At 39.0% G+C, this 23,550-nt stretch overlaps 3 protein-coding genes across 4 annotated transcripts; 1 reads left to right on the top strand and 2 right to left on the bottom strand.

The window, feature by feature from the left end:
- Positions 1-33: 33 nt before the first annotated feature.
- Positions 34-9,739, top strand: LOC112571308 (RAD50-interacting protein 1-like). The gene is made up of 14 exons (XM_025250215.1): positions 34-206; positions 841-1,082; positions 1,646-1,819; positions 2,188-2,325; positions 2,757-2,916; positions 3,320-3,433; positions 4,277-4,502; positions 5,213-5,350; positions 5,813-6,012; positions 6,170-6,322; positions 6,508-6,662; positions 7,244-7,427; positions 7,802-7,920; positions 8,183-9,739. Exons 1-14 carry the CDS (start codon positions 54-56, stop codon positions 8,394-8,396), a joined length of 2,370 nt encoding a protein of 789 aa, XP_025106000.1. The 5' UTR covers positions 34-53; the 3' UTR covers positions 8,397-9,739.
- LOC112571298 lies at positions 9,672-17,963 on the bottom strand. Of its 2 annotated transcripts, none has more exons than XM_025250201.1 (7): positions 16,993-17,963; positions 16,691-16,736; positions 16,023-16,304; positions 15,350-15,555; positions 14,578-14,770; positions 13,492-13,690; positions 9,672-12,968 (listed from the first exon to the last, which is right to left on the bottom strand). In XM_025250201.1, the coding sequence occupies exons 3-7, from the start codon at positions 16,279-16,281 to the stop codon at positions 11,255-11,257; spliced, it is 2,571 nt and encodes an 856-aa protein (XP_025105986.1). In that variant the 5' UTR covers positions 16,282-16,304; positions 16,691-16,736; positions 16,993-17,963; the 3' UTR covers positions 9,672-11,254. The 2 variants fall into 2 exon arrangements, with proteins under 2 accessions (XP_025105986.1, XP_025105977.1); XM_025250192.1 differs by having other exon boundaries at positions 17,005-17,962.
- A 165-nt stretch (positions 17,964-18,128) lies between these two features.
- LOC112571354 (THO complex subunit 4-like) lies at positions 18,129-23,472 on the bottom strand. The gene is made up of 6 exons (XM_025250310.1): positions 23,179-23,472; positions 21,788-21,961; positions 20,703-20,850; positions 19,625-19,697; positions 19,280-19,445; positions 18,129-18,765 (listed from the first exon to the last, which is right to left on the bottom strand). The coding sequence occupies exons 1-6, from the start codon at positions 23,395-23,397 to the stop codon at positions 18,751-18,753; spliced, it is 795 nt and encodes a 264-aa protein (XP_025106095.1). The 5' UTR covers positions 23,398-23,472; the 3' UTR covers positions 18,129-18,750.
- Positions 23,473-23,550: the final 78 nt, after the last annotated feature.

The raw sequence follows: 23,550 nt of genomic DNA, 5'->3' as shown, positions 1-23,550 counted from the left end.
GATTCAAAAGTATCACTTTTTAATTTACGAGATTCCTCGCGATCGTAGCTAACATGGCAGCATATGTTGCAGATGGTGCCACAAGTCATGCTGGATACATAATAACTTTCCTAAATTCACACTTTGACGACAACATTAAGTCGCTAGATAAAATAAGAGACGTTGTTAAAGATGTCAAAGAGCAAAAAGATACACTTGAAAAAAGGGTAGGCTCATGCTTTAGCTTCTGTTCTCGGACTTGACAAGATTTCGTCTTAAAACTCAACAGGCTGTATACTCTACAGCAGTCCACATTGTCACATTGTCAAACATAATCTGTTTGTATTTTAAATAACAGTCTGTTGCATGTTTTTACATTAACGTTTGTATAATTTGAACTAAGGGTGCTTAGTGACTTTTCTGATTACAGAGGCGTAAATGTGTCGTCTGCTAGAGATCAGAAAACTAGAGTTGTTACTGACCATCCACCCCGCTCCTTAAAAAGGTTTACAAATGATAAATATCATGAAAATGAGTAATATATTATTTTTCTTTGTTTGGATAACAATTCTATAGGTCTTGTTACAGATTCGTCATAAAGTAATGGTCCCAGTAGGCGAACAGCGATAGTTTTGATACCCTTGCACTAATTTTAACCTATACAAAAAAAAACCCAACTCAGATATCTTTATGACCCGCTTCAGTTATGTAGTTCATTACTGGCATACAACTCCACGTCCCTGCACTAGTTTTAACTGATGGGAAAAAAACTCTTATCCTGTTTATTCAACACACTAGCCATGTGTAAATGCTTTAATTTAGTATATCATTAATTATCTCTTCAATCTTCTTGCATAACAGCTGTCACAAGTCAGTAAAGAGGTTCCTATTGAGATCAAGAAAGCAATAACAACAGCAGAATCAGTAACAGCTAAGATTGTTGCAATTGGAGAAGAAAAAGAAACTCTTCAACATGAAGTGTTGGACCTTGTGCATGAACTGCAACCAATGGTGGAGGAGCTAAGTCGGCTGACTTCACAGCTTCAGGAGCTAGAAAAGCATTCTAAATATCTGGCCTTTGTGGCTCGTGTTGAGGAACTCAGGTAAAACATAAAAACTTGTTTTATAATTTCTATAAGCTGAAATTTACTGGCTACATCTACCGATCGCCTACATCTACCGATATCTGCAAAAAACGCAAACCATTCATGTTGTCTTTAATATAAAAATAACCAGTAAAATGAATATAATAATTTTATAACAAAATTGTAAAACCTTAAAATATGACTATATCACTGGTTTGCTAAAGTGTTTTATCAAACTAATTTTTAACAATTTGCATTTTTACAGGGTATGTGTGGGTGTCTACATGCAGACTTCCAGCACCTGTCGGCTTTGAAAGCATATATAAATTTCTTTCAAACTAACAGTTTTATTTAGTTATACCTGACAAAATTTAAAAGCTTTTTATTTGAAACAGGCACACAAGATGTATGTGCAGCCTACTTGATTGATTGTGTATATGAATACTTTTAGGAGATTGGTAGCTTTGCCAGATTTCAGGTTTATGCTAGCATTTGCAGAAGAAAACATTCTACATCTTATCGTTAAACTGCTAAGAAAAGATGTAATCTTGATGGATGAGATTCCAATTGTTTATTTTCAGTTCTGAAATGCAGAGCTGCTTGCTGACAGAATCTTTGCAGCCTGCTCTTGAGAGTTTCCATGCTCTTACGGCGCTGTATGATGAGTTGCAAGATTCCAAATGTAAGCATCTGTTAAGCTTCATGACTGACACCATTCTTTTCTGGAATCAGATTCTACGAGACAGGGTTGCAGAGTAAGTCTTTAGACTCATTCTGAGATTTAAACAGATATCACACTTAAAGGACTAATGTTTAGCTTATGGCGTGAAAGAATGGTTTGACCTATAGAAGGGAAGTAAGAAGCACACACAATGCTGGGGACCTTTATGGTCATTGTTCGCCAGATGCTTCTATCTGGCCTGATAAGTACCCTCACCATCGGATCGAATCCATTCTTTCTTTCTGGATGATGAAGGTTTAGCCTTTAAGTAACAGACTTTAAGACCAAAAGTAAACATATTGTAATGAAAAGAGCAAATGTTTTTTGCTATATTATGAATGTTAGAAGAAGAATTACTTCTACCATAGTCTGTTCAGTGTGCTTATGCTTCTTTCTTTTCAGTGAATTTGAGGAGGTGTTGAAAGTCATGCGTTGGCCTACTGTTCCCACTACCATGAAAGCCCCACCTGTCAGTAATTACAGTGAACTTAAAACCCGACTCCAGAGACTGTTCAAGAAACTACTACATCTTCAGTTACCGTATCCTGTTTGTCTTTTGGCTGGGTTCAGCTGTGAGAAAGCAAATAGTCCTAATCATCCACATAATGCATGTAATAGTTGGTTACTAGATACAAGTAAACAGTCCTTATTATCCGTATAATGCTCGTAATAGTTGGTTACAAAGATACAAAGTGCACAGTTCCACTGTAAAGGAGAAATAACTAAAGGTAAGCCAGTAGGTTTCATGGAGCAGATCACTTCAAGGTATGTATGGCTGTGTCATGTAGGCATCTTGTGCACATTTTAAATGAAAATGTATTATCTATATATAGCCACAGCTATATAATTGCTCACTTTTAAAATTGAAAGTTGTAAAGACATATGTATAAAATAAGCATAATTGAGAGTGGCATAGTTGAAAAGACATTCCATTTATTTGTTATCAGTTATGCTTCTTTAACAACATTTAGTGATTCAATTAGTGTAGAAACATTGCCCAGCAATCCATTGCTGCAGAAAATACCTGGAATGCGACCCTTGCTGCTGCCTCTTCAACTTATGGTAAAACCACTGAAGAAAAGGTTTAGGTATCACTTCTATGGAAAGCGCCGAACAAATTCTATTGACAAGGTATTGCATCAGTAGTGATAGATTATATTTAGATTTGACATTATGTTCAAATTCAAAGCAGATACCTAAACCTAACTAGTGTGCTTACACATTTTTACAAGCATACAGAATATGTTTGCATGCAGGCATGTGTACACCTGTCTGCATGAATGAAAATTATGTGACTGTGAAAGAGTATATGGTATTCTGCATCTTAAGGTTTGATGTATCTCAGATTTTCAGCACCCTCATCTTTGCTTTGCTTCTTTAAATGCAGGCTATCATTTTAATGTTCTTCAGCATTTTTTGTCAATACTGTAATTACTTGTTTTTTCACATCATGCATTGTTTTGTGTTAATAATTTACTCATAGATTTAAAAGGAAACATATGGGTAATACAAGTAATGGAGACCAATGTTACAGCCAGAGTGGTACTTCACCCAAGTGCTCAACTGGATTCGCGATCACTGGGACTTCCTGGCCCAAAACATACAGCCATTGCTAGATGAGACAGAATATAAGGAGATATGTGCAAATGTAAGAATTTGGAGACACTTGTAATAAAGTTATTGAAACTTAGGTTTGTTTCATTGGCTAAATTAGCACTTTACAAAATGTATGCCATTCAGTGTTTGTTGATATAGGCAGTTAGCAAAATTATGTGTGCATATTTCAGATGTTTTGTATTTGAAAACTCAAATTTTCACCCTGATAAAATAGGGTATATGATTATAGTTAGTACTGTTCTTAGTGGACTTCCTTTTCTTTGTCAGTTTTGAAAATTTCCAGCTGACAATGGTTCAGGAAAGGTACACAAAGAAACTAATCCTTCTAGTTCTTAGTAGGGGTGAAATGGGGGTAGAAGATTTTTACAATACCTGAACATGATCACAGGAAGTAAAATGGTCCTTAAATGGTCAGACAGCAGTGTTTCTCCTTTAACCTTTGATTTCTAGTAAAATGCCTTAACACAAACCGTATTTTCTAATCCTTTTTCACACCCTTTTCCCCCTTTTCACTTATTGCTACTTCCCTACTCATTTTCCTTTGCAAAATCCTTGTCCTTGATCCCTTGATTCCTCTTTGAGTTTTCTGTATTTATTCATCATCAGTACTGTTGTTTATCCTTCCATCATTCATATGTTTGTTCTTTGTCCCTTGTATGTTGTCCGTGTCTCTTTGTCTTAAGTCTTAAGAGCATGCTTCTTCTGAGTATGCGCTATACAAATGTTGCATTTATTATTATTATTTGTAATAACAATTTTCCTAAATTCTTCATTTTAAGATAGCAGATTATTGTGATGAATAAAGCACAAACTTGAAGAGCCAACATATGTCCTATATTATTACTTTTTGTAGAGGATTTTATTTTCTGTATAGACAGAGTTCATGCGAGGGATGGTGATGTTGGTAATGGAGAAACTAGCAGATGACTTGCCACGGCTTCTGTACAATGATGTTGTATTTTCTCACACCGTGGATGAGGTTCTTCTGTTCGATAGAGAACTGCGCTCTACTCATGGCTACCCTCCAACATTGCCTGGATGTCTTGACTTGCTTACCACACCTGAAGCTCTCAGCAAATGGCTTGCTGTGGAAAAAAAGTGTGAGTACCAGTTTGTCTAGAAGAGCAGTGGTCCATAAGCTTATCATATAGTATATTCTTGTAAAATTACCCTTCCTTTTCTATACCAAAAAACTCTTTCTTCTTTGACTCCTAGCTAAGACAAAAATGTATGGACAGAGTCTTTCTTCTACCAAGCCCCATCAACTTGGAATAGATTACCAGTTAGCCTTCGTCACTCTAATTCCCTTTCCTCCTATAAGTCACTGCGACCCTGTCCTGACCATAAGCCTGCATAACTTGTATCTGTAATGTACTTCGTATTTTAGTGATATGTATGTTGCAGAAGTGTGCTTGTCTGTTAAATGCGAATATGGGTGAATGGTTGTTAATGATTTATGAGCAATTCTTTGGAAAAATGCTATATAAATCCTCTTTTTTATTATTATTATTATTCCAAACAGTTAATGGTGTAATTAAAAATAAATTTCTTCAATTAAAATTAAGAAGTAACTGCCGCCTTGAAATCTAACCTTACCAAAATGCACAGCTTATCTGTGTTCAAATGATCAGTAGAAAAGTAAAGGTAGGTTAAATTAGCCTTAGCAAACTCTAAAAAAGCATTTGTAATCATCATACTTATTTTCTTGTGCAATATCGTAGAAATTGTAAAATCCGAAAATTACATGTTGAAGCTTGTTTTATTTTTTTGTTATGATTTTCATCTGACATGCATGCTTTTGGTTCTATAGTTGCAGTTGAGAAGGTTGAGAGGATGCTGGAATCACCCACAGCTTGGGAATCACAGTATAAGGACATCGTGGATGTAGATGAGGTCAAAGTGCCAGAATGTGCAGAAAGCTTTATGACGCTTCTGTATACCATAACAGGTAGCATGCTACTGTACCATCCCCAAGATTAAAAAAAAGAAGAAATGATGTGAGGAGTTACATTGTAGGACAGTTGTTTTTGGGGAAGCGGATAGCTGAGTGGTTAGAGTGTTGGCATCTGAACTGAGAGCTCATTGGTTCAATGCCCGATTAGCACAGCAAACTTCCCCCGGTTGACCCAGTAGCAAGTGAGAGGAGACAGGCACTGCTCTCTCATAAAGCTGGCCCCAAGAAAAATCAGGTCTCAAATATCTCACCCCACCCCCCACAACAGCCTGAAAGGTTAGGGGATGACTACTTTTTCTTTTAGTTGTTTTTACCTTTAAGATTTTATTGACTGCAATAAAAGAATCAATGTTTTTTGCATAAACTGCATAAAAAACAAGGCATAAATATTGGTGGGATATGATAGTGTTGTATTTTTCTGTCAGAAAGATTGATAACATTCTCTTTAATCTGCAGACAGATATAAGCCTCTGCCAGATCCTGTGGCCAAAGTGCAGTTTCTTGGGCTTCAGCTAGAGCTTCTGGAGGATTTCCGTATTCGTCTGGTACAAGTGATGAAGGATGCTGCTCCTGCTCCTACTGCCCACACCCATACTGCTGTCCTTAATGCCATCCATTACATTGTCCAGGTTTTGAAGGAGTGGAGTGAAATGGTGGTAAGCATGCACACACACACACGCATACAAATACATACTTTTGTGCCTGTGTGGGACTTTGTGCCTGTGCATGAAGAATATCATTTTATGAACTCACTACACTGTAGTCTCATATGAAGCAATTATCAGTAGATTTCATATTACAATTCTGTTGCAGTTTTTCCTGCAAATTCAGTATTTTCGTACCAACCACACCAGGTTGGTGCAGGAGAATTTAAGAGAAAGTCATGAAAAAAAGACTTCTTGCATCAGCCCTCCAAAATATGGGATCTCTTCTCCTGTCAACACTAGCCAATCTTCAGATGCGTTGGTATGTGCAAACAGTGGCGAACCAATAGATTTTTATAGATACATAATTTTATTAACTGCTTTTTTGGAAATTTGTGGAGATAAAACTTCAAGCAATATTTCCAAGTATCTTTTATAAAGAAATTGAGTTGTCACTCTTAACATAAGCTGCTTGTAAGTAAGCTGTTACACCTAATTTTGTCATAGGCTTTGGAGCTAGAGAATCTACCTTCTCTTCACACCACAGTGTTTGAGGACATTGTAGATCTATTTGAGAGCATCATGAATGATATGCTGAAGAACATTGTCAGCTATGTCTTCACAGATGTACAAGCTCGAAGTCAGCCCTATCGTAAAGACAAGTGAGGAGTAGAAATCAGTTTATGTAGTCTTCTATTGCTTGTTGAAAATCACCAGGGTTAACCAACAGAATGTCAAGGTGAAAGCTTTTACTGCCTTCACCAACTGATTTTAGTGCAATGTATGCATGACAGATTTAAGTTTATATGTGACTATATCTCAGCCCTATCTGTTTACTGCATACATTATCTTGGTCATCACCTCAACTTGCCATCTATCAATCTACTGGTCCGTCCATTCTCTCTGTTAAAAGTCATGCTGTCAAAATATGAAGTGTTAAGGATATAATGCCCCCATCCCTGACATCTCTAGAGTAGCATCCATTTATCGACATTCTTATGCACTAAAATATAATTTTACTTGGCCATACGCTCTCTGAGTTTATCAGCATAGAAGATGGAGTAAATAATAAGTTGATTTTGTTTCACTTGTTTTTCTTGAAAATGTGTAACGATGTTCAGTTACCAAGTTTTTAAGAAACATTCTATAATTTAGAAAATATTTTGAATTATCTTTATGAGAGTAAAATATAACTAGATCTCAACATTGAGATTTCTTACTTGGAGAGACTTTTTTTGAACAGGTGGTTAGCTTTGTCATCACAGAAAGACCTGGTCACAACGCTAGGTTTGTCAACGTCAGCCTGTGAAATGTTGTTGGTATTAAAAGACCACTTGTGTCTTGTTGAACAGCGTCTTAGTCGGCCACTATTTGTAAAATTTTGGCAACGTCTGGCAGCAAGACTCAATAGTTTTATTTATAATGAGGTAAGATTGTTGACATGTACGTTCTGTTACTTTTTTTCTTGTCTAGAAATGTTTCTCATTTCATCTTGCATTCTACTTTCGTAAAAGTCTTTTTTTTTTTTTTTACCACATACTGTACATTTATCTTAAATTTTAAACCAAATGATGAACACTCAGTATAGCTGATACAAAAATTCAGAAGGCAGCCTTGTTCAGAAAACGGTACTAACAGTGTTAAGACTAGTTCCTATCTGTGGTATCTTATGTATCCAGACTTTTGGCTCTTTTTTGCAGTCTATCACAATCTCTATTTTTAATTGCAAAAATATATGTTACCTACCTCATGTAATCATTTTTAATGATCAAAAATTAAATACCAACTCTTTTTAAAACAGGTTATTCTGGCCAATCACTATAGTGAAGGCGGAGCCATGCAGCTGCAGTTTGACATGGTTCGCAACTTGTTCCCACTTTTTGGGGAATACACCCAAAAACCAGAGTCATACTTCAGAGAGTAAGTTCTTGGTATTTTATACACAGGTATATACAATACAGTAGAACCTCCCTTTTAACTCCTCCAATAGATAAAGCACAATTAACTGATGTGTGCTGGTAAAGAGACAACAGTGAAAGGGTGGGGACCAAATGTAACGTTTTGTAAGTAGAGTGCAGTTACGAATATTTTTTCAAGCATTAGTATACACAGAGAAAATCATTATGATTGAAAACACATCTATTTCTATGATCTGTGACCTGACCGATGTATGTTTGCTTAGGGTCAGAGAGGCCTGCACATTGCTGACCCTGAAAACTGGTTCTGCAATACTTTTGAAGGAGACACTATATTCTGCATTGCACGAACCCAGCAGAGATGCCAGCCTCCAGCAGACAGACCCTAAAGCTGCTTTAAGAGATATTGGTGTATTTACTCTCACACCTGAACAAGCGGAATCTGTACTTAGCCTTAGAACCCATTTGTCAGTCACATGATAATGCATAGGTGAGTATATACAGAGTGATTCCACAGCAGCCTTGTAAGGGATAATGGTTTGGCTGTAGTGAGTGAACTACACAACAGACTCAAGATATCTGTCTTCAAGATAAAAGTGCTTTTTTTCCTGTGTGGAATATGGTATTATGGTGTGTTAGCAATGTCTTTAGCTGTGGTTGAATCTTACTGCAAAGTACTGTGCAGCCAGGAAGGCTAAATACCATCATTTTTAATCATTATTTATCGGACTGTTAGGTTTTTCATAAAAAGACTAGACAAAATACTTGTAATGAGAAATTTATCTCCATGAAAATGTTTTTCATCAAAGCGTAGCAAGTATCTTTGGCAGATGTATTTATATACAGCAGCATCGTATTAAAGGTAGCATGAAGAGTATGTTATATGGGTCCAGTCTGATTATAGTGTGCTGGCATACATATGTATATAAAATTAAAATATGCATGTGTGCTATATATATTTGATTGCATTCCTGTGCATGCATGTGTCTTCATATATAGGATATGCTTATATAAATTAATGTATTTATATATTACTGCACTCTGTTGTTCACATAATTGTATGCTTACAGGAATGCAGTAAAAGAGTTGTGAATGAAGGATCAGTATTTTAGTAATCAGGAATTTCAACCCAAGTTTCTAGTGGCTTTATCACTGGCATCTGTGTCTATGGATCTCGATCATAGGGGGAATACATGTGCATATAGCAGGAGTATGTCATGTTTGAACCAGATTTAGACTGCTAAGACTTGCTGTTTAGTGTCAGACCATTACTTACAACATGCATTCTGCACATGCAATGGCCCTACAGGATGGAATGATAAGTTAGATGGGGACCAGTGGCTGAAGTCACAAAAAATCCAGATGTTCATGTAGCTAGATAGTCACTGTACATTGAGCTGTTAATTTCAGGATGCTGATAAATGTGAGCTAGTGTTAGCTGACCTACACAACTCTAACCTAAAGCAAGTCTTTAAAGTGCTGATAAAGCAGCAAGGAGCAATGGAGACTGAAGCCTAGTGCTACTGGTAAGGTCACCCTTGATCTGAGATCCAAGAGTAGCAGACAATCTGCATTCCAAAGGTTCCTCTACACGCACACACATTCTTGCAAAATACACTGTATCATACAACACATGTACATAATGATGTATATGCAGAAAGCCAGACACTGCCAAGTACATTGATGACTGCATGCTGATAGCTGCATATTTAATGTGTGTAAATGCATTTTCCAACCAGTTTGCAAAGAAAAGCATAAACTTTAAATATTTTATTAAAATGATAAATGCAAAAAAGAGTGTAAATAAAATTCTTACACTTCAATGTTGCTCGTAAAACTGTATGTAGTAGAAATTTTTGATGTAGTTAACATTCTCAGAATCCTTTGAAACAAATTTATGATTCCTAAAGATTAAACATGACAAAGCATAAATCTCCAATTAACAAAATAGCAGGCAAGCCAGACAAACACTGTCCTTTATTGTTTGACTGAACAGACTGGCAAATGTTTCCTGTATGCGGTAGTGGGGAGAACCTCTTTTTTTCCTTTCTACTGTCAGTCACTTGTTATTCTCTCTCTGTGCACTTTTTGTTCTGTTTTCTCAAATGTTGGTGACTACACAGTATCTGGCACCAAATTTTTTTAAATATGACGTGAAGCTGCATGTGGATCTTAACAAAATAAAATTTTATTCAGAGGTCAAACACAGATGCCCGCAAAACGATGTAATGAATTTCAAAGACGAGCGTGCCAGCTGCACAATTAATCTGTTTGTGAGTTGCCAACGATGCCAGTTACGAACTCTATCGTGCATCACGGTTTCAGGTTAGAGGTTAAGAGTGTTACAGATGTTGGAGACAACGTCGCATGTCTGTCCTGCCAGAAATCCTCCACTACCATCTGGCTGTTGGCGCCTAGAAAAGGTCACGCTGACCTTACTTTGAAACAGTCCTGCGGTTGTCGCCCGCTCCTTTCTGACGATGAAGAGGTGCAGTGCCCGCTCCAACATCGTACACATCTCTTCTAGAGTTGGTTGGTTGTGAGGTGGCTGCCCGATGTCCAGAGTGCCAGAGATGTAATCTCTATACTTCAGAAACTTGAACTTCCGAAGCTTTCCAATAACCATAGGTTCAGACTGCTTTTCGTCAGCCGTGTGTTCTTTCTGTATCTCGTCAGATTCTCTAACGGTCGACATTGCTTCCTGATTTTCAGGTTCGGCACCTTTTCATCTTTTTTCGCTTTATCGTTTTTCTCCTTTTTGATATCCTTGGACACTTTTCCCTTGAATGGCTTTTGAAATTCGGAAAGCAGTTTGCTGTAGTTGGGTATTTGATCTTGACGATAGGCGAAAAGTTTCTCAAAACTATATGAACTTTTCAGTTTTGTTGGTTCGAAGACTTCATTAAGCTTCATCATTTCAAATAACCGCTCTTCCTTTATGTCACCTAAATCAGACAGGCTTATTTCTGGTACTTCTGTCTTAGCAGTTCTCACGCGTGGCTTTCTATTGTCGCTTTTTGCACTTTTACGCCCATCATTGCGCGTGGGGCAAAGTGAAGCGTCGTTATCAAACTTGAATCTGGATGTAAGACCATCGAAGTATTTAGAGGTTTCAACGGCTTGACCTTTCATTTGTCGTGGTGCACTCTTTTCTTTCATCGTGTCCTTCATTACGCGATACGTCTCATAAACGTAGCTGGCATTCTGTCGTCTAGAGACGGAAGGGCGTTTTATTTCTTCACATCTTAAGTCGTCTTTTTTCATTTTCTGTGATTCCTGTTCTTTAGCTAAGGGGGTGCCATCTCTGAACTTTGATCTCTCATTAGTGGTGGTCCTCATTACTGTAGTGGGTGAGCGAGGTGGCTCCGTTTGGTCTGTTTTATTCTGTGCAAGAGGCTTCTTACTTTCCATTTTTGGCGAACTGAGGCTTTTGGTGTATGAAACAGGCAGACGCTGTGGTCTACGCGGAGAAGCTGCCGAGGTCTTGGTGCTAATCTTGTCTCTTTCTTTTCTTCATAATGTACCGACTTCCTTTTATCCTGCGCGTTGAGCTTTGCGCCGATGGGAGGCTGCAATTTCGATCTGCTGAGTGCCGTGGGAACGATACGCACTATGGTCCAGAGGCGGTTTTCCTGTATTTTTAGGATGAGTCGTCCCTCCTCGATGAGCCTGAGCATTTTATTGCGCCTCCACATCAGTGTGTTGCGTACGCCGATGCTGTCGCAAACGCCGCCCGCTAGATGAGCAAAACGCACTGAGATGTGCCAGGGGTCGTCGTCACTGACGACTAGCCCAGCTTCACGAATGAGCTCCTGTTGCTTCGAGGTCAGCAGGTCACCGGAGAGGGTGATCCCCAGCCTCGCCATGTCCCTGATCTCGTCCGCCGTGAGGTTGGTAGGACGCAGGCAAGGAAGGGTAAACTCCCCCTTTCCGTACTGTGTGGGCTGTTTGGTGTAGCGCGGAAATACAGCTTCCCCCATCTCGACACCTTTCTCATGTTTGTCGTCTGTATGTTGCTTTTGACGAAAGCGGTAACCTCGTGGAACTTGTGGATTCCTGATCTGATGTCCTCTCCCTCTGGCTCCTGTTATGTCCACTTGCTGACTTGGCAGGTCTCGTTTCCCTTCTTTACTCCTGTTGTCTCGTCTGTCTCTTTGCTGATTCTCCTTATCTTCATGCTTTTTCTGCTTTTTTTCAGCCTTTCGATCTTTCACCTCTTCACTTTGCTTGTCTGTCTGCTGATCTTGACCCTCTTGCACCTTCTCTTCACTTTCATTAGTTTTGTCTTTCTCATTCCGTTTAATTTCGTGCTCGATTTTGTCTGTCTTGCCTTTTCCATCTCTCTGGGACTCACTTCCTCCAGGAGATTTTGGCGAAGTTTGAGGGCTCGAGAGTTGAGGTTTCCCCTTCTTACCTTTTCGCTTGTCTTGTTCAGAACTCTCTTTCGCTGCCTGCTGTTCAGCCAGCAGCAAATAGTAAAGCTCCATAAAGGTGGGACATTTGGTCCATTGCTTAATCTTAGTGCAGTTAATGTCTGAACTCTTGGGCTCCGGCTTGAGCTTCGCTGGGCTGCATCCATCTTCGCTGTCAGACTCACTAGAAGATCTTGAAGGGGAAATACCCGACATCCTCGCCCTCTGCCTCCGTCTGAGTTCACGATGCAGCTTGGAGCGAATGCACACTTTCTTCCCCGCGCTCTTCTGGGAGAGACGAAGATCCTTCGTCATGAGACGGATGTCGCCTTCGATCGTTTTCTGTCTTTCGGGGTCAACCCAGCTAATACCCTTCTTCTCATCTGCCTCTTCGTCCGTAAGGCTGTCGGACTCTTTTCCGTCCTTTTTCGGCTGTTTCTTTTGATCGTTTAAAGCTGGGGTTGCACTCTTCGGCTTGACTGAAGATAACATAGTCTTGGAGACTTGCTTAAAATACTCATCTGCTACACGTTGCAGAAAAGGATCGTCAGCCACCATCTCACTTCCGTCTTCCAAATGAGGCCCCAGCTGCATCATATCCTCCTTAGAGAGTTTTTCGTCCTTCTTCTTGCTTTCTTGCCTTTCAATAAACGAAAGAAATATATTCCTGTTAAGTTACTAAATGGATATGAGCCAATAAATGAAAGAGCCGAACGAAACAATAAAGGAAAGAAAAAGAATGTCATAAAATGTATAGCATCTAACGTTAACGTTGGACCATTGACCAGTTGCTATTGTACTATCGGCTTTTGAATGAGAATTTTTCAACATCCAACGTCGTACACCACCACCGCCTATAATAATAATAATAATTTGTCAATCATCATCATAGACGCCAGTGCCGCTTCTTATTCCTTTACGCCCCCAGTGGAGCATAGGGCCGCAACTACACCACGCCATCGGATCCGTTTCTGGGCGTCCCTTTCCAGTTGGGACCATGTCATGTCAGCTGCTTCTGCCTGGACCGATCTCATCCATGTCTGTCTGGGTCCCCCAAAGAGAAAAACTCTTGGCTGGAACCCAGTTCTGCTAGTTAGCCTTAAACCGTCCTTACAAAAGGCAAGTAACTACAAAGGTTTCGTAAATTGCTAGTTGCAACTCACAGGTCGAAGATTGTAGGTTCCAAACAGACCCGTGCATTAGGTAGCTGAATTTTGGGGAACATGCTGCCTTCACGTTGACGTCGCTGCAAGTAGGGTTCTCGGATCATGTGATAAGGGATCATGCAGTCCGTGTGAGGCGGAGGACGCGTTAGGCCCCTGATGTTGCAGCGAACCGATGCGCTAGAGGCGACATATTGGGCTGCAGTGACCAGAAAAAGAAAATCTGTGTGATCGAGTCTACGAGTTTCACAAAACAACTACAATACGCTGTTTGCTATCCGTGTAACCGGCACTTCTTACTAGTAAAATTTGTTGTTTTATGTATACATATTTATACGACTTATAACAGCCGTAGTAAAGTATATATTACATTAAACGTATTTGAACACTGGCGAAAATGATGATAAAGTTTAGAGACTACGCCCGACTCACTAGAAAGACGTTAAACTGCAAGGCCCAAACAGTATTTCTTAGAACGCTTACATTTTCTGATAGTATATAGATTTTTAGTTACTGTGGAACAAAACAATGGAACTCTCTCCCTTTCCATGTCCGCCACCTACCCACGATGGAATCCTTTTAAATGCGCATTGCAAACGTACCTCATCCTTCTAACAGTCCAGTGCTCAGATACACCCTTACCTCCCTTTCCCACTTCTTTGAGAAAATGTGATACTCTCAATCCTTATTACTTGTTCCTCTTTGCGTTATCTGTATTTGTCTGTTATTCGTCATCACTGTTATTTATTCTTCCGTCGTTCATTTTATGCGTTTGTTCTTCTGTCCTTGGTATGCTGTCCATGTCTCGTTGTTGTTCTTAAGCGCTACGAGTATGCTTCTTATGAGTGTGAGCCTGTGATATTACAAATCTTGCGTTTATTATTATTATTCTGTAAATCTTCCACGCGAACAACCAAAGAGTGAAAGTCCTCCATTGTGCTCCATTTAGTGAGATGCTAAAACTAAAAAAAGGTAGGAACCACTGGGTGAAACCAGCGACTCTCTCAGCCTTAAGACCTTAAATCAAGGATTGTTGCAAGATATCGTTATCAAAACTAAAGCAACTTCATGGCTAAGCGTGCATACCCCTGTCCTCTCGTTTGTCATCTGCTTCTTCCGCTGGCTGTGTGGGATCTGGGACGACTGTAAGCCACGAGTTGTTGACAGCATCCTCTGTGTGATTCTCTGCTAGGATCGACTCACCACCACTGGCTTCGAGCCGACGATTTGGGGCCCAGTAATCTAGTTCGACTAGCACCAACTCTTCCCTTCGAATGAACTGGAAAAATACACTTTTTACTTCACGACGCACTTTAATATGAAAACTGTGCATTTGTTTAGATATTTAAACACGTTTCTTGTCAAACGAAGTAAATTGCTATAACTAGAAGAGGAGCAACCGTGCAGTTAAAATGCTTTTTCATCGATGTAGAAAGAATGAAAGTGAGAAGGCCCAGGGATCGACGCAACAGCTGAACGCTACGCCCGTGTAAGGCTATTCAATAGTAGGTTGCGGTCACACTTCTAAGACCCCGAGATATTCTTCTGAGTAAAACTTGCACCACTCTGCTTATGTTTCCTTTTTTCCTGCAGTTTGCAAATGGCTAAATAAAATTAAGGTAGACAATGAAACCTCGATTTAAGCAGCATAAATTTTCGGTCAAGGATGGTCTTTCCTTTCCCCGTTCTCATTTATCTGTCTTTCCTCTATGCAAATACAGGCCAAGAAGTTAGGAAAAACACCAAATCAGGCCAACAGGTCTAGGTTTTAGCAGTTGCTTCATATCATGACCGACTGGGAGAAAATCTGGTTGGGCAGCTGACGTGAACTGAGGACTGAAAAGCTAGAACTGAGCACCTGATCCTTGGGCGATGCTGTCTTGCTACACGGCTTAATGAGTCGCTCGTGCTGCATGAGTGCGAGGGTGACGTAGCTGATGACATCGTGATCTCGCTCCAGCCGGTACAGAGCGACCAGGATGTTCTCCAGCACCTCGCCATCTAGCACGCGCAGCAGGCACGTCTGGGGCCAGCGATCCGAAAATAGAAAATCCCAAAATCCCTCTGACAAGAATGAAATAAGTTCAAGACGTCAGCAAGGCGAAAGATTTCGAAGATCTTACTGTCACAAGCAGGCTTACCTTAACAGACTTCCGAGGTCACTTCTGGCCTAGTGAATGCATCGAGCGCTTTTGAATTCAAACGCTGCGTCTGTTTTGAAGATTTGTAAATAATTCGAATAGTGCGACTGGCAGCTGCATTATTGATGTCTCAGCCTATAACTCTTACGAACTCTTTCAGCTTGTGATTGTACAGATGTGCATATCGTCATACATATCTGACAAGTGTCTGGTTGTGTATAGAGTCAAAGACTTGACACACTTTGTACAAGATATTATATGTAGTGCCCACAGATGTAGCTAATTTCCAAGTTTATGTTTGAGTGTTTGTTCCTTTCCATGACTGCTTTACGTATACCATTATGTTTAGTCCTATCTATACACATGCACGCCAGTTCGAAGTCGATTTACCTGTGCTGAGTTCCAGCCTGCGTCTAATTCCACAAGAAGCAGCTCCCGGCGGTAGCGGAGCGTAGTACTGCTGCTTGCCCTCTTTCCGAGAGTTTGCGGTGATCTCGTCTCTGGAGACCACGTCCTCCACCAGCACCACGGATGGCTTCCGCAGACACGCATCATCTTGTCCCTTTCCTTGAGAACCGTCATTCCATGCCAGACGAGGTACTCCAAACTGTGATGCCACGTGGGCCCTCCGGAACGTTTCAAAGAGCATCGTGGCCCGGCAGGCTGCAGAATCTGTAGTGCGTCTTTACTATTTACTATTTTACTCGTTTTAATATCGGACCGCAGGGCTTCTGCTAAGGCTAAATTCTCCCTGTTCTTCGCCCAAATTTGAATTTACGAAAATTTCCTCCGAATTTAATGCGTACTGTACGCAATTTTTTGCGTAAGCAGAAGCCCTGCGTCGGACCGCTATCATACCGATTTAGACCACGGTTACCTTAGTTTGTGCCACTGATAATAGGCCCATTAAAAAAAAAAAACAAAACAAAAAAACTACGCTAACGGTATGCGGATAAAGATGCTAAAAATCCAGTTACGTTTAAAATTTATCTAGAAAAATATGAAGTATTTTAACAGCGCGAAGATTCTCAAAAATAAACGATTGCCATGAAACATACCTTTTTCACTTCATAGACTTGTCTCTATTGTCTGAATTTCTCGCCACTGAAACAAGATTGTAATTTGTAAATAAGTGAAGCTTCGTGTACGTAGGTAGCTGATCTTCATTAAACCCACGGCATGCGGCAAACTCAAATTCTAGAAACGTTTCGCTCTTTTCCACTTGAATGTATTGTGCGCAGTCTTCCAGCGAGAAGGCTGAATGTCTGCGCCTACAATCTGACTGGCACCGACCAAGACTCGCGTTCAGTATTTTGGAGACCAACTGGTTCCACGTTTTATCCTAATCGTCTCAACTTACTTTTAGGCTTACCGAAATGAAGCTGGCAACGAGCGCCGCCAGAACAGGATGCATGCAGCAACTGACACAAGGATGTGTCTCATCACACGAGGCTCTCTCCACGTCATTCACAAAGCTTACGCCGAACCTATCTACGTCAACAGATCTGACTGTTCGTGCTGTTTATAGATCTGCTACTTTTAGGAATTCTCTGAACCCACGATCAAAAAGGAACTACCACATGTAGATTCATCCTTGATTTCTTGTGGTGTAAAATAGGTCTCGGTTTTGCTTGAGAAAAACTGAGAAAACACCTGCTTCACAATGGTTGTCATGCAGCTGTTAGCTACGCACACTACGGGACTTTGTTAACAAAATCCAAGAACTATGTAAACCCAAACTGGAAAAAAAAAAAAAATCGATTGATGTCTGGATCTGCTTCACGACGTACCCAGAAATAAGAGACACTGAGCTTACCCGTCAGTGTAAAAAAAAAAATCTGCTCACAGAATTGTGACTCCTATATAGTCTCTGGGGATCACTTATTTATTGCCTGATGTGATACCGATCTCAGTTAACAAGACACGCGCTCCTCTTGTCTAGTTACGTGCGTCTGTGGAAATCAGGGTACAGAAAGACAGCATCTCACCACCAGCAGAACGCCCAACCCAAAGCATTCTGATCTGAAAATTAGGAGACAAAAATTTATGCTAATTTAGAAAAAAAAGCCCATCAACCCATACTACAGAACGCTTACCTTTACACATTTGTTTAGTTTTTGCGTTAATAGGATTTGCAATCTTTAGGATGTTGTATAGGAACGTTTTACACTGGCCAACCATTCGGGACCTATAAATGTCACATAGAACAGTAGGCAAGGGAAGCCTGGCGAGTATTGAATGTTGAACTTTCACACAGCACACAAATTATGTTGACAACAGGAATGGGGTAAATGTTGAGCCAAATAAAAAAAAAAGGGCAGAAAAATGTGAGAAGAAAACCAAACACAGTTCATGACCTTTGGTGACTTCCCCTCCCTTTGTTTCAGCAAGAGATAATTAACCATTTTTTCAACACAAAACAGAGCAAGGTAAAAATTTAAAACACACAAACAAGCCTCACTAAACATGCTTCCATAAAAATGATTACTCAGAATATTCACACAGAGAAGATGATGTTTAATGCATGACGGACCTTACAACTCTATTAAAAAATTTTCAGAAACTTAAAAACACAAGTAAAAATTTAAATAAAAACTGATGTTTTACATTCCTTTATGCGAATGTGCAAGGTACATATACAAATTTATGGCCCGCATTCAATACTGTTATTTGCCCATGTCTGTACTATTTCTTTGGACACAATTCCCCCCCCCCCCCCAAAAAAAAAACCAAACAAAAAACCCAAAATGAATGCACTGAGACAGGGCATTTGTATCGTTTGCATGGGACATTTTCTCAAATGCATGCTCTCATCCAGACCACACCAGCAGTTTCTCATATGCTTGTCATACAGATGATAGTATTTAATTACAGGATCTTTCAAGATGCACATAGTTTTGTTTCAAATTAAAAGTAACATCTCAATCCCCACTCTAAAACTGCTTTGTTTTGAAGAGTTAACATCAGAATAGTTATTTACAATAGCACATGACCATAAAAACCTCCTGGCATGTTGTAACGTGTTTAATCATGTCAAGTAGAGGCCATATTAGCAATGAGAGCGCGCTCACACTACAGCTCGTGCTTAGACTGTTCAGTCCACTAGATCCTTCATCTGTCAATCCACATCCATCTGAAATAGTGAAAGACAAAACAATTTGAATTTCTAAAAGGCAACTTAATAAGTCACAGCACCTTTGACAAGAACAATGTGTTTTTTCAGTGGATACCTCTACATGCTGGCATTTGAGTACATGAAACAGCAGACAAGCTAGCTAAATCATAAAGTTCAAACAACCAGTAAGAGAACACAACTGCCACTGAAGACAAGAGACAAAAGGAAAAAACAAAAGATACCACCTATTGTGAATATGGCTCAGATCGTGAAGCACAGAGAGAGAGAAAAAAAAAAAAACCACTGTCAACCACCAGCCAGAATCCAGTTTGAACACAAAACTCTGGGGGACCATCATGCGAGTCATGGATTTTTTGGAGGCCACTGGACTGGTGAGCAGAAGACAAATGACTACTGAAATGGTCTCTAAGGATGTTGTTTATGCTTTACACTTTTCACATTTCTCTATAACATTTTTTAATTATGTCAGACTTTGGTATATAAAAAGTAATTATTTTAAAATATTGTTTACTTTGCTGTTGTATGCATCAAGTTGGGCATTAAGCTCTTCTAATGTAGGCGTCGTCTTGTCTTGTTTGCCTCCTCTACCACCGCGGCCTCTGCCACCACTTCCTCGTGCTCTATTGCCTCTACCTCGTGACTGGGTACCTCTTCGACTGTTACCTCTTGGAGTAAAACTATGAACAGAATTGTATGACAACTGCTCAGCATAAAGAAACACTGAAATCAAGAACAATGGCAATTATCCACTAAATATGTACATCTTATTTTAAGTATTAACTGCTGACCCTGAACTAATTAAATATGCCAACCATCCTGGCCAATGACTTTTGATAGATGCTCAAACAAAACATACCCCCCAGCACTCTGCCTTCTTGCTGGGGCATCTGTTCCCGTGGCTCCAACCAACTGAATATTCATGGCGCGACCTGAAGAACATGAGAAATCAAGCAGTGCTTTTAATTTTTTTTAAATCACAAAAGTTAAGCCAGAAATAGAAAACACATAGTTGGTTTGTAGTAGAAACCTGCAATGTGCTAATATAAAAAAGTGCTACGTAGTCCATTTGTGTCGCACTGAAGCCTATTTTCTCTACCACACATATGGTATAAACTGTGGTGGCACCTTAAAATGTACACAAATATATATTTTGTTCTCCCCCAATTATGGGCATGAATCATATGAAAAATTGATAAGCATGCTAGTAAAAGCACTTCCAAAAATATCTTCATTACATTAGAAATGAAATGAATCTGACAGGAAATCAAGAAATATTTTCACAATAACCCTTTTTCTGCATAAAAAAGGTGATGGGAAACAATTCAGAGATAGAGCAATATACTGCAAAGGCTGGCGACTGTTAAATGGAATATTATAGTTAATTTTCATGTGGTTTTTGTCTATTTATTTATTCTGGGTGTGTGTCTCCTGCCTGCAGAAAGAGACCACTAAAGGCAAAACAACAGTGTGGCCATGCACAACAAAGATCTTTTCAAATGCTTGATAGACATATCTCACTTCCTTCGGATTTAGAAAGAGCACTTCCAGGAATTTAATTTCTCCCTTCATGCATTTTAAGTTATTTTTTTAATCCAGCTATTGCTTTTTCTTGAAATTAAACCCCCTTTTTTAAAGTAAAGGATAATTTCACACATTCCTGAATTACTACCTCAATATAGTTCTTGTCTCAACTGAGTTCACTAGAAGAGAGCTTTTTACCCAAACAATGAGTAATGAAATACACATTCCTGTTTGAAAATAGGTTCTGACAGCCAGGATTTCAAAATCAAAGTATTTCATCACAACTTCTATTATAACATTTACAGACACCCAATAATAATTTTCACGAAAAAGATTAAAAAACAAAAGACCAGGAAAAGGGGACATATACTTATTGCTAAAACGGAGAAAAAAGAGAAAAAGACGAACTGTACCATCAAGAGGAACATTGTTGTACTGTTTCATTGCTTTAATGGCATCTGTTCTCCTCTGATAGATCACTTCTGCTGTGCCTAATGATCTGCCTGATCGGTCATAGTGGACAGCAGCTTTAATAAGCGGTCCAAACTCTGCAAACAGCTCCTTAAAAAGCAATGACAATGGTGGTTGAGCATAAGCCTGGCTATATATTTCAAAAATAATCTTAGGTATATTGAAAGAAAAAAATAACTAAAAAACTATAGCATGATTTCCATCAACTAATATGCTTAATACTGCACTGAACAGCTATTTTTAAGGCAAGACACAGCTCTGAAATTTAACAAAAAAATGATGGGACACAGGTCTCATGGAAGTTTAGAAAGTTGTCCCATAATCATGAATAGATATGAGTGTTATCAAATACTGATTGAAAGTCAAAGCGTGTTACAGGACTGTTCGTAGTGTGCCAATGATGAATGTTCATTGTGTCCCAGATCATTTTTTTGGCAAATACCATGTCCGAAAAAAGAATAACCACCAATGTACAGCCATTGCAGTGGCAGGAAAAACAAAATTGGTACACCTGACTCTAATTACCAGATTCAAGATTTTCAAATGTTTCACACAAACACTTCTTCAAACAAACAAACAAACAAAAAAAAACCAACAAAGGTATTTTTACTTATTTCCAGACTAATCACATACTTTGCTAGCAGATAATTAACGGATGGGGTTAATTTTTTTTTAAAGGGGGTGGGGCGCTGAAATTTTCAGGCTAGGTTTATATCGCCTATATTTAACGATATCTGCAAAAAAAAAAAAAAAGCGAACCGTTTTGGTCTTTAGAACCGTCAACATTGTTTCTATGGCAACTGTTTATGTATGAAAACATTTTTCAAGGATTCAATCAAGGACTAAAGCACAAAATCAAAACAGTAATATCATGCAAATAGCTAATTTTTAAGTTTTGAGCTACATCTTACCTTAAACAGATACAGATCTACAAGCATTACTTCATACACCAATCAACAAAGGTGTTAGCAAAGGTTGCAGCTAAAAAAGTAGTTTTATATTTTGATGTAACTAAAGGTTCCCTTACCTGAATATCTGAGTCGTTCACGCCAAAGTCCAGGTTGGAAACAAGAAGTTTACCCTGACCACTGTTTACAGTAGTAAGTCCACCACGGCCACCACCTACTGCTCCACCACCACGGCGGTATCCTCCGCTACCATCAAACATGTCATGCTGCCATACGTCTGGGATCTCTTTGGGCTGCAATACATAGACATACTTAACTGCTTCAAAGACAACATTTAAATGACATTAACAAAACAAAAAAATAAACAAAGCTGTGGAAGATGACAATTGGGCTCTTTCTCATTTTTATAAAATTTTTTTTTTTTTTGGATACCACACAGCAAAATACTATAATATGTTACTGCACCTACTAGTAGGCTTTTTATAAGAGATTAATGGGAAATATGATCTGCAGATCTATGCTTCGTCGCGGATTTTCTATGAAATTCAATCAGAGGAAATTTTACATATTTTATGAATTTTTAGATGAAAAAAGTCAAATGTGTACTAAAATATATTACTAATATTATTCTAACAATAAAGAAATATTATGAATAATAAAATTAATATGAATTACAGTACACAGGGCATGCATTTACTCTGAAACGAGAACCAGCCTACTCAAAGTTTTAAACCATTGTAAATGGGAAAGGTTTATGTAGAGTAAAAGTATGGGGGAGTGTTTATAAAGCCTTAATATAGGGTATAAATACAAAAATAAATATACTGTTTTTATTTCACGGATTTTCGGTTAACGCAGGTGGTTCTGGACACATCTCCGCGTAGAGTATGTAAATGTATTGTTAATGAACCAGGTGATGGGGTTTTCTAAGCTGTTGCTTTTGTTTTCTTTAGCAAACCCGTTAATATGGAACTCCAGGGCTTTTAGATATATGACTAAATTTGAAGCTCTGCAGTTCTGATGTGGCACATTGGTTGAAGAATATGTCTACTGTTGCCCCCTTGATATCAAATTTGTTAAAACTTGTACAGAAATGTCTGATATATCAAAACTGAAGAAAAATAAGTGTTGAAAGACACGAGTATGAATAAGAAATTTTAATTTAATAAGTTTGAATATTGTCGTTAAAAGCGGTCTATAAAAAAATGGGATTACTTGACAAGCGCTATAAAGCTATCGTTTAAAATGTTATTCTGTTAACTTTTGAGAGATATACAAAAGCCATGATTACAGTGCAAAATACCAGTTGATTGCAGGCCTGTTGGGGCTTGCCTATGTTCTGGTTTAAATGCAACACACTATAACGATTGGGAATGCTCAGTTTATGGCTGACCATTATAAAGACTTATTACCGAATACTCTCGTTCTGCACAAACACTTTAGTACACAGTAGTACTGTAAGAATCTATAACAAATTAAACACGTGTGAATAGTAGTGTAAAAAGAATACCCTTTGATAAGGTGGTGGTCGTCTATTTCTTTGTACTCCGCCTCTGTACACACCACCACCACCACCAGCCGATCCTCTGCGTTGTCCTCCTCCAGCACCCCTGCCACGTCCAACACCACGACTAGTTCCACGTCCTCCTCTTCCACCTCTACCTCCTCTACCACCTCTTCTGTTCTGCTTGATGATATCATCAAGACTCATATCCAACTTGTCGGCCATTCTGAACGAATCAATCGACTAAGATGAAGACGCGTGGGTCAAACTGAAGAAAATGGCGGGTTCCGATGCATGATGGGAATTATGAGGATAAAATAAGACATAATAAATATTCTCCATAAATAATAATAAAATAAATATAAAACAGTTATTTAT

Source organism: Pomacea canaliculata, linkage group LG1 (assembly GCF_003073045.1).
Source record: "Pomacea canaliculata isolate SZHN2017 linkage group LG1, ASM307304v1, whole genome shotgun sequence".
In the NCBI taxonomy this organism is placed as follows: Eukaryota; Metazoa; Mollusca; class Gastropoda; order Architaenioglossa; family Ampullariidae; genus Pomacea; species Pomacea canaliculata.
This window is presented reverse-complemented; position numbering and strand designations above follow the sequence as displayed.

What these genes read in the sequence shown, in the direction of transcription:
- LOC112571308 (XM_025250215.1), top strand. Translation starts at nt 54, where the DNA reads ATGGCAGCATATGTTGCAGATGGTGCCACAAGTCATGCTGGATACATA. An exon ending in ATAAGGAGATATGTGCAAAT is followed by an intron (nt 3,434 to 4,276) that starts GTAAGAATTTGG and finishes TTTTCTGTATAG; the next exon opens with ACAGAGTTCATGCGAGGGAT. An exon ending in GCTTCTGTATACCATAACAG is followed by an intron (nt 5,351 to 5,812) that starts GTAGCATGCTAC and finishes TTTAATCTGCAG; the next exon opens with ACAGATATAAGCCTCTGCCA.
- LOC112571298 (XM_025250201.1), bottom strand. Translation starts at nt 16,281, where the DNA reads ATGCTCTTTGAAACGTTCCGGAGGGCCCACGTGGCATCACAGTTTGGA. An exon ending in CAGGCTGGAACTCAGCACAG is followed by an intron (nt 15,556 to 16,022) that starts GTAAATCGACTT and finishes CATTCTTGTCAG; the next exon opens with AGGGATTTTGGGATTTTCTA. An exon ending in CAGCATCGCCCAAGGATCAG is followed by an intron (nt 14,771 to 15,349) that starts GTGCTCAGTTCT and finishes GTATTTTTCCAG; the next exon opens with TTCATTCGAAGGGAAGAGTT.
- LOC112571354 (XM_025250310.1), bottom strand. Translation starts at nt 23,397, where the DNA reads ATGGCCGACAAGTTGGATATGAGTCTTGATGATATCATCAAGCAGAAC. An exon ending in GACCACCACCTTATCAAAGG is followed by an intron (nt 21,962 to 23,178) that starts GTATTCTTTTTA and finishes TATGTATTGCAG; the next exon opens with CCCAAAGAGATCCCAGACGT. An exon ending in AGAAGGCAGAGTGCTGGGGG is followed by an intron (nt 19,446 to 19,624) that starts GTATGTTTTGTT and finishes TTCTGTTCATAG; the next exon opens with TTTTACTCCAAGAGGTAACA.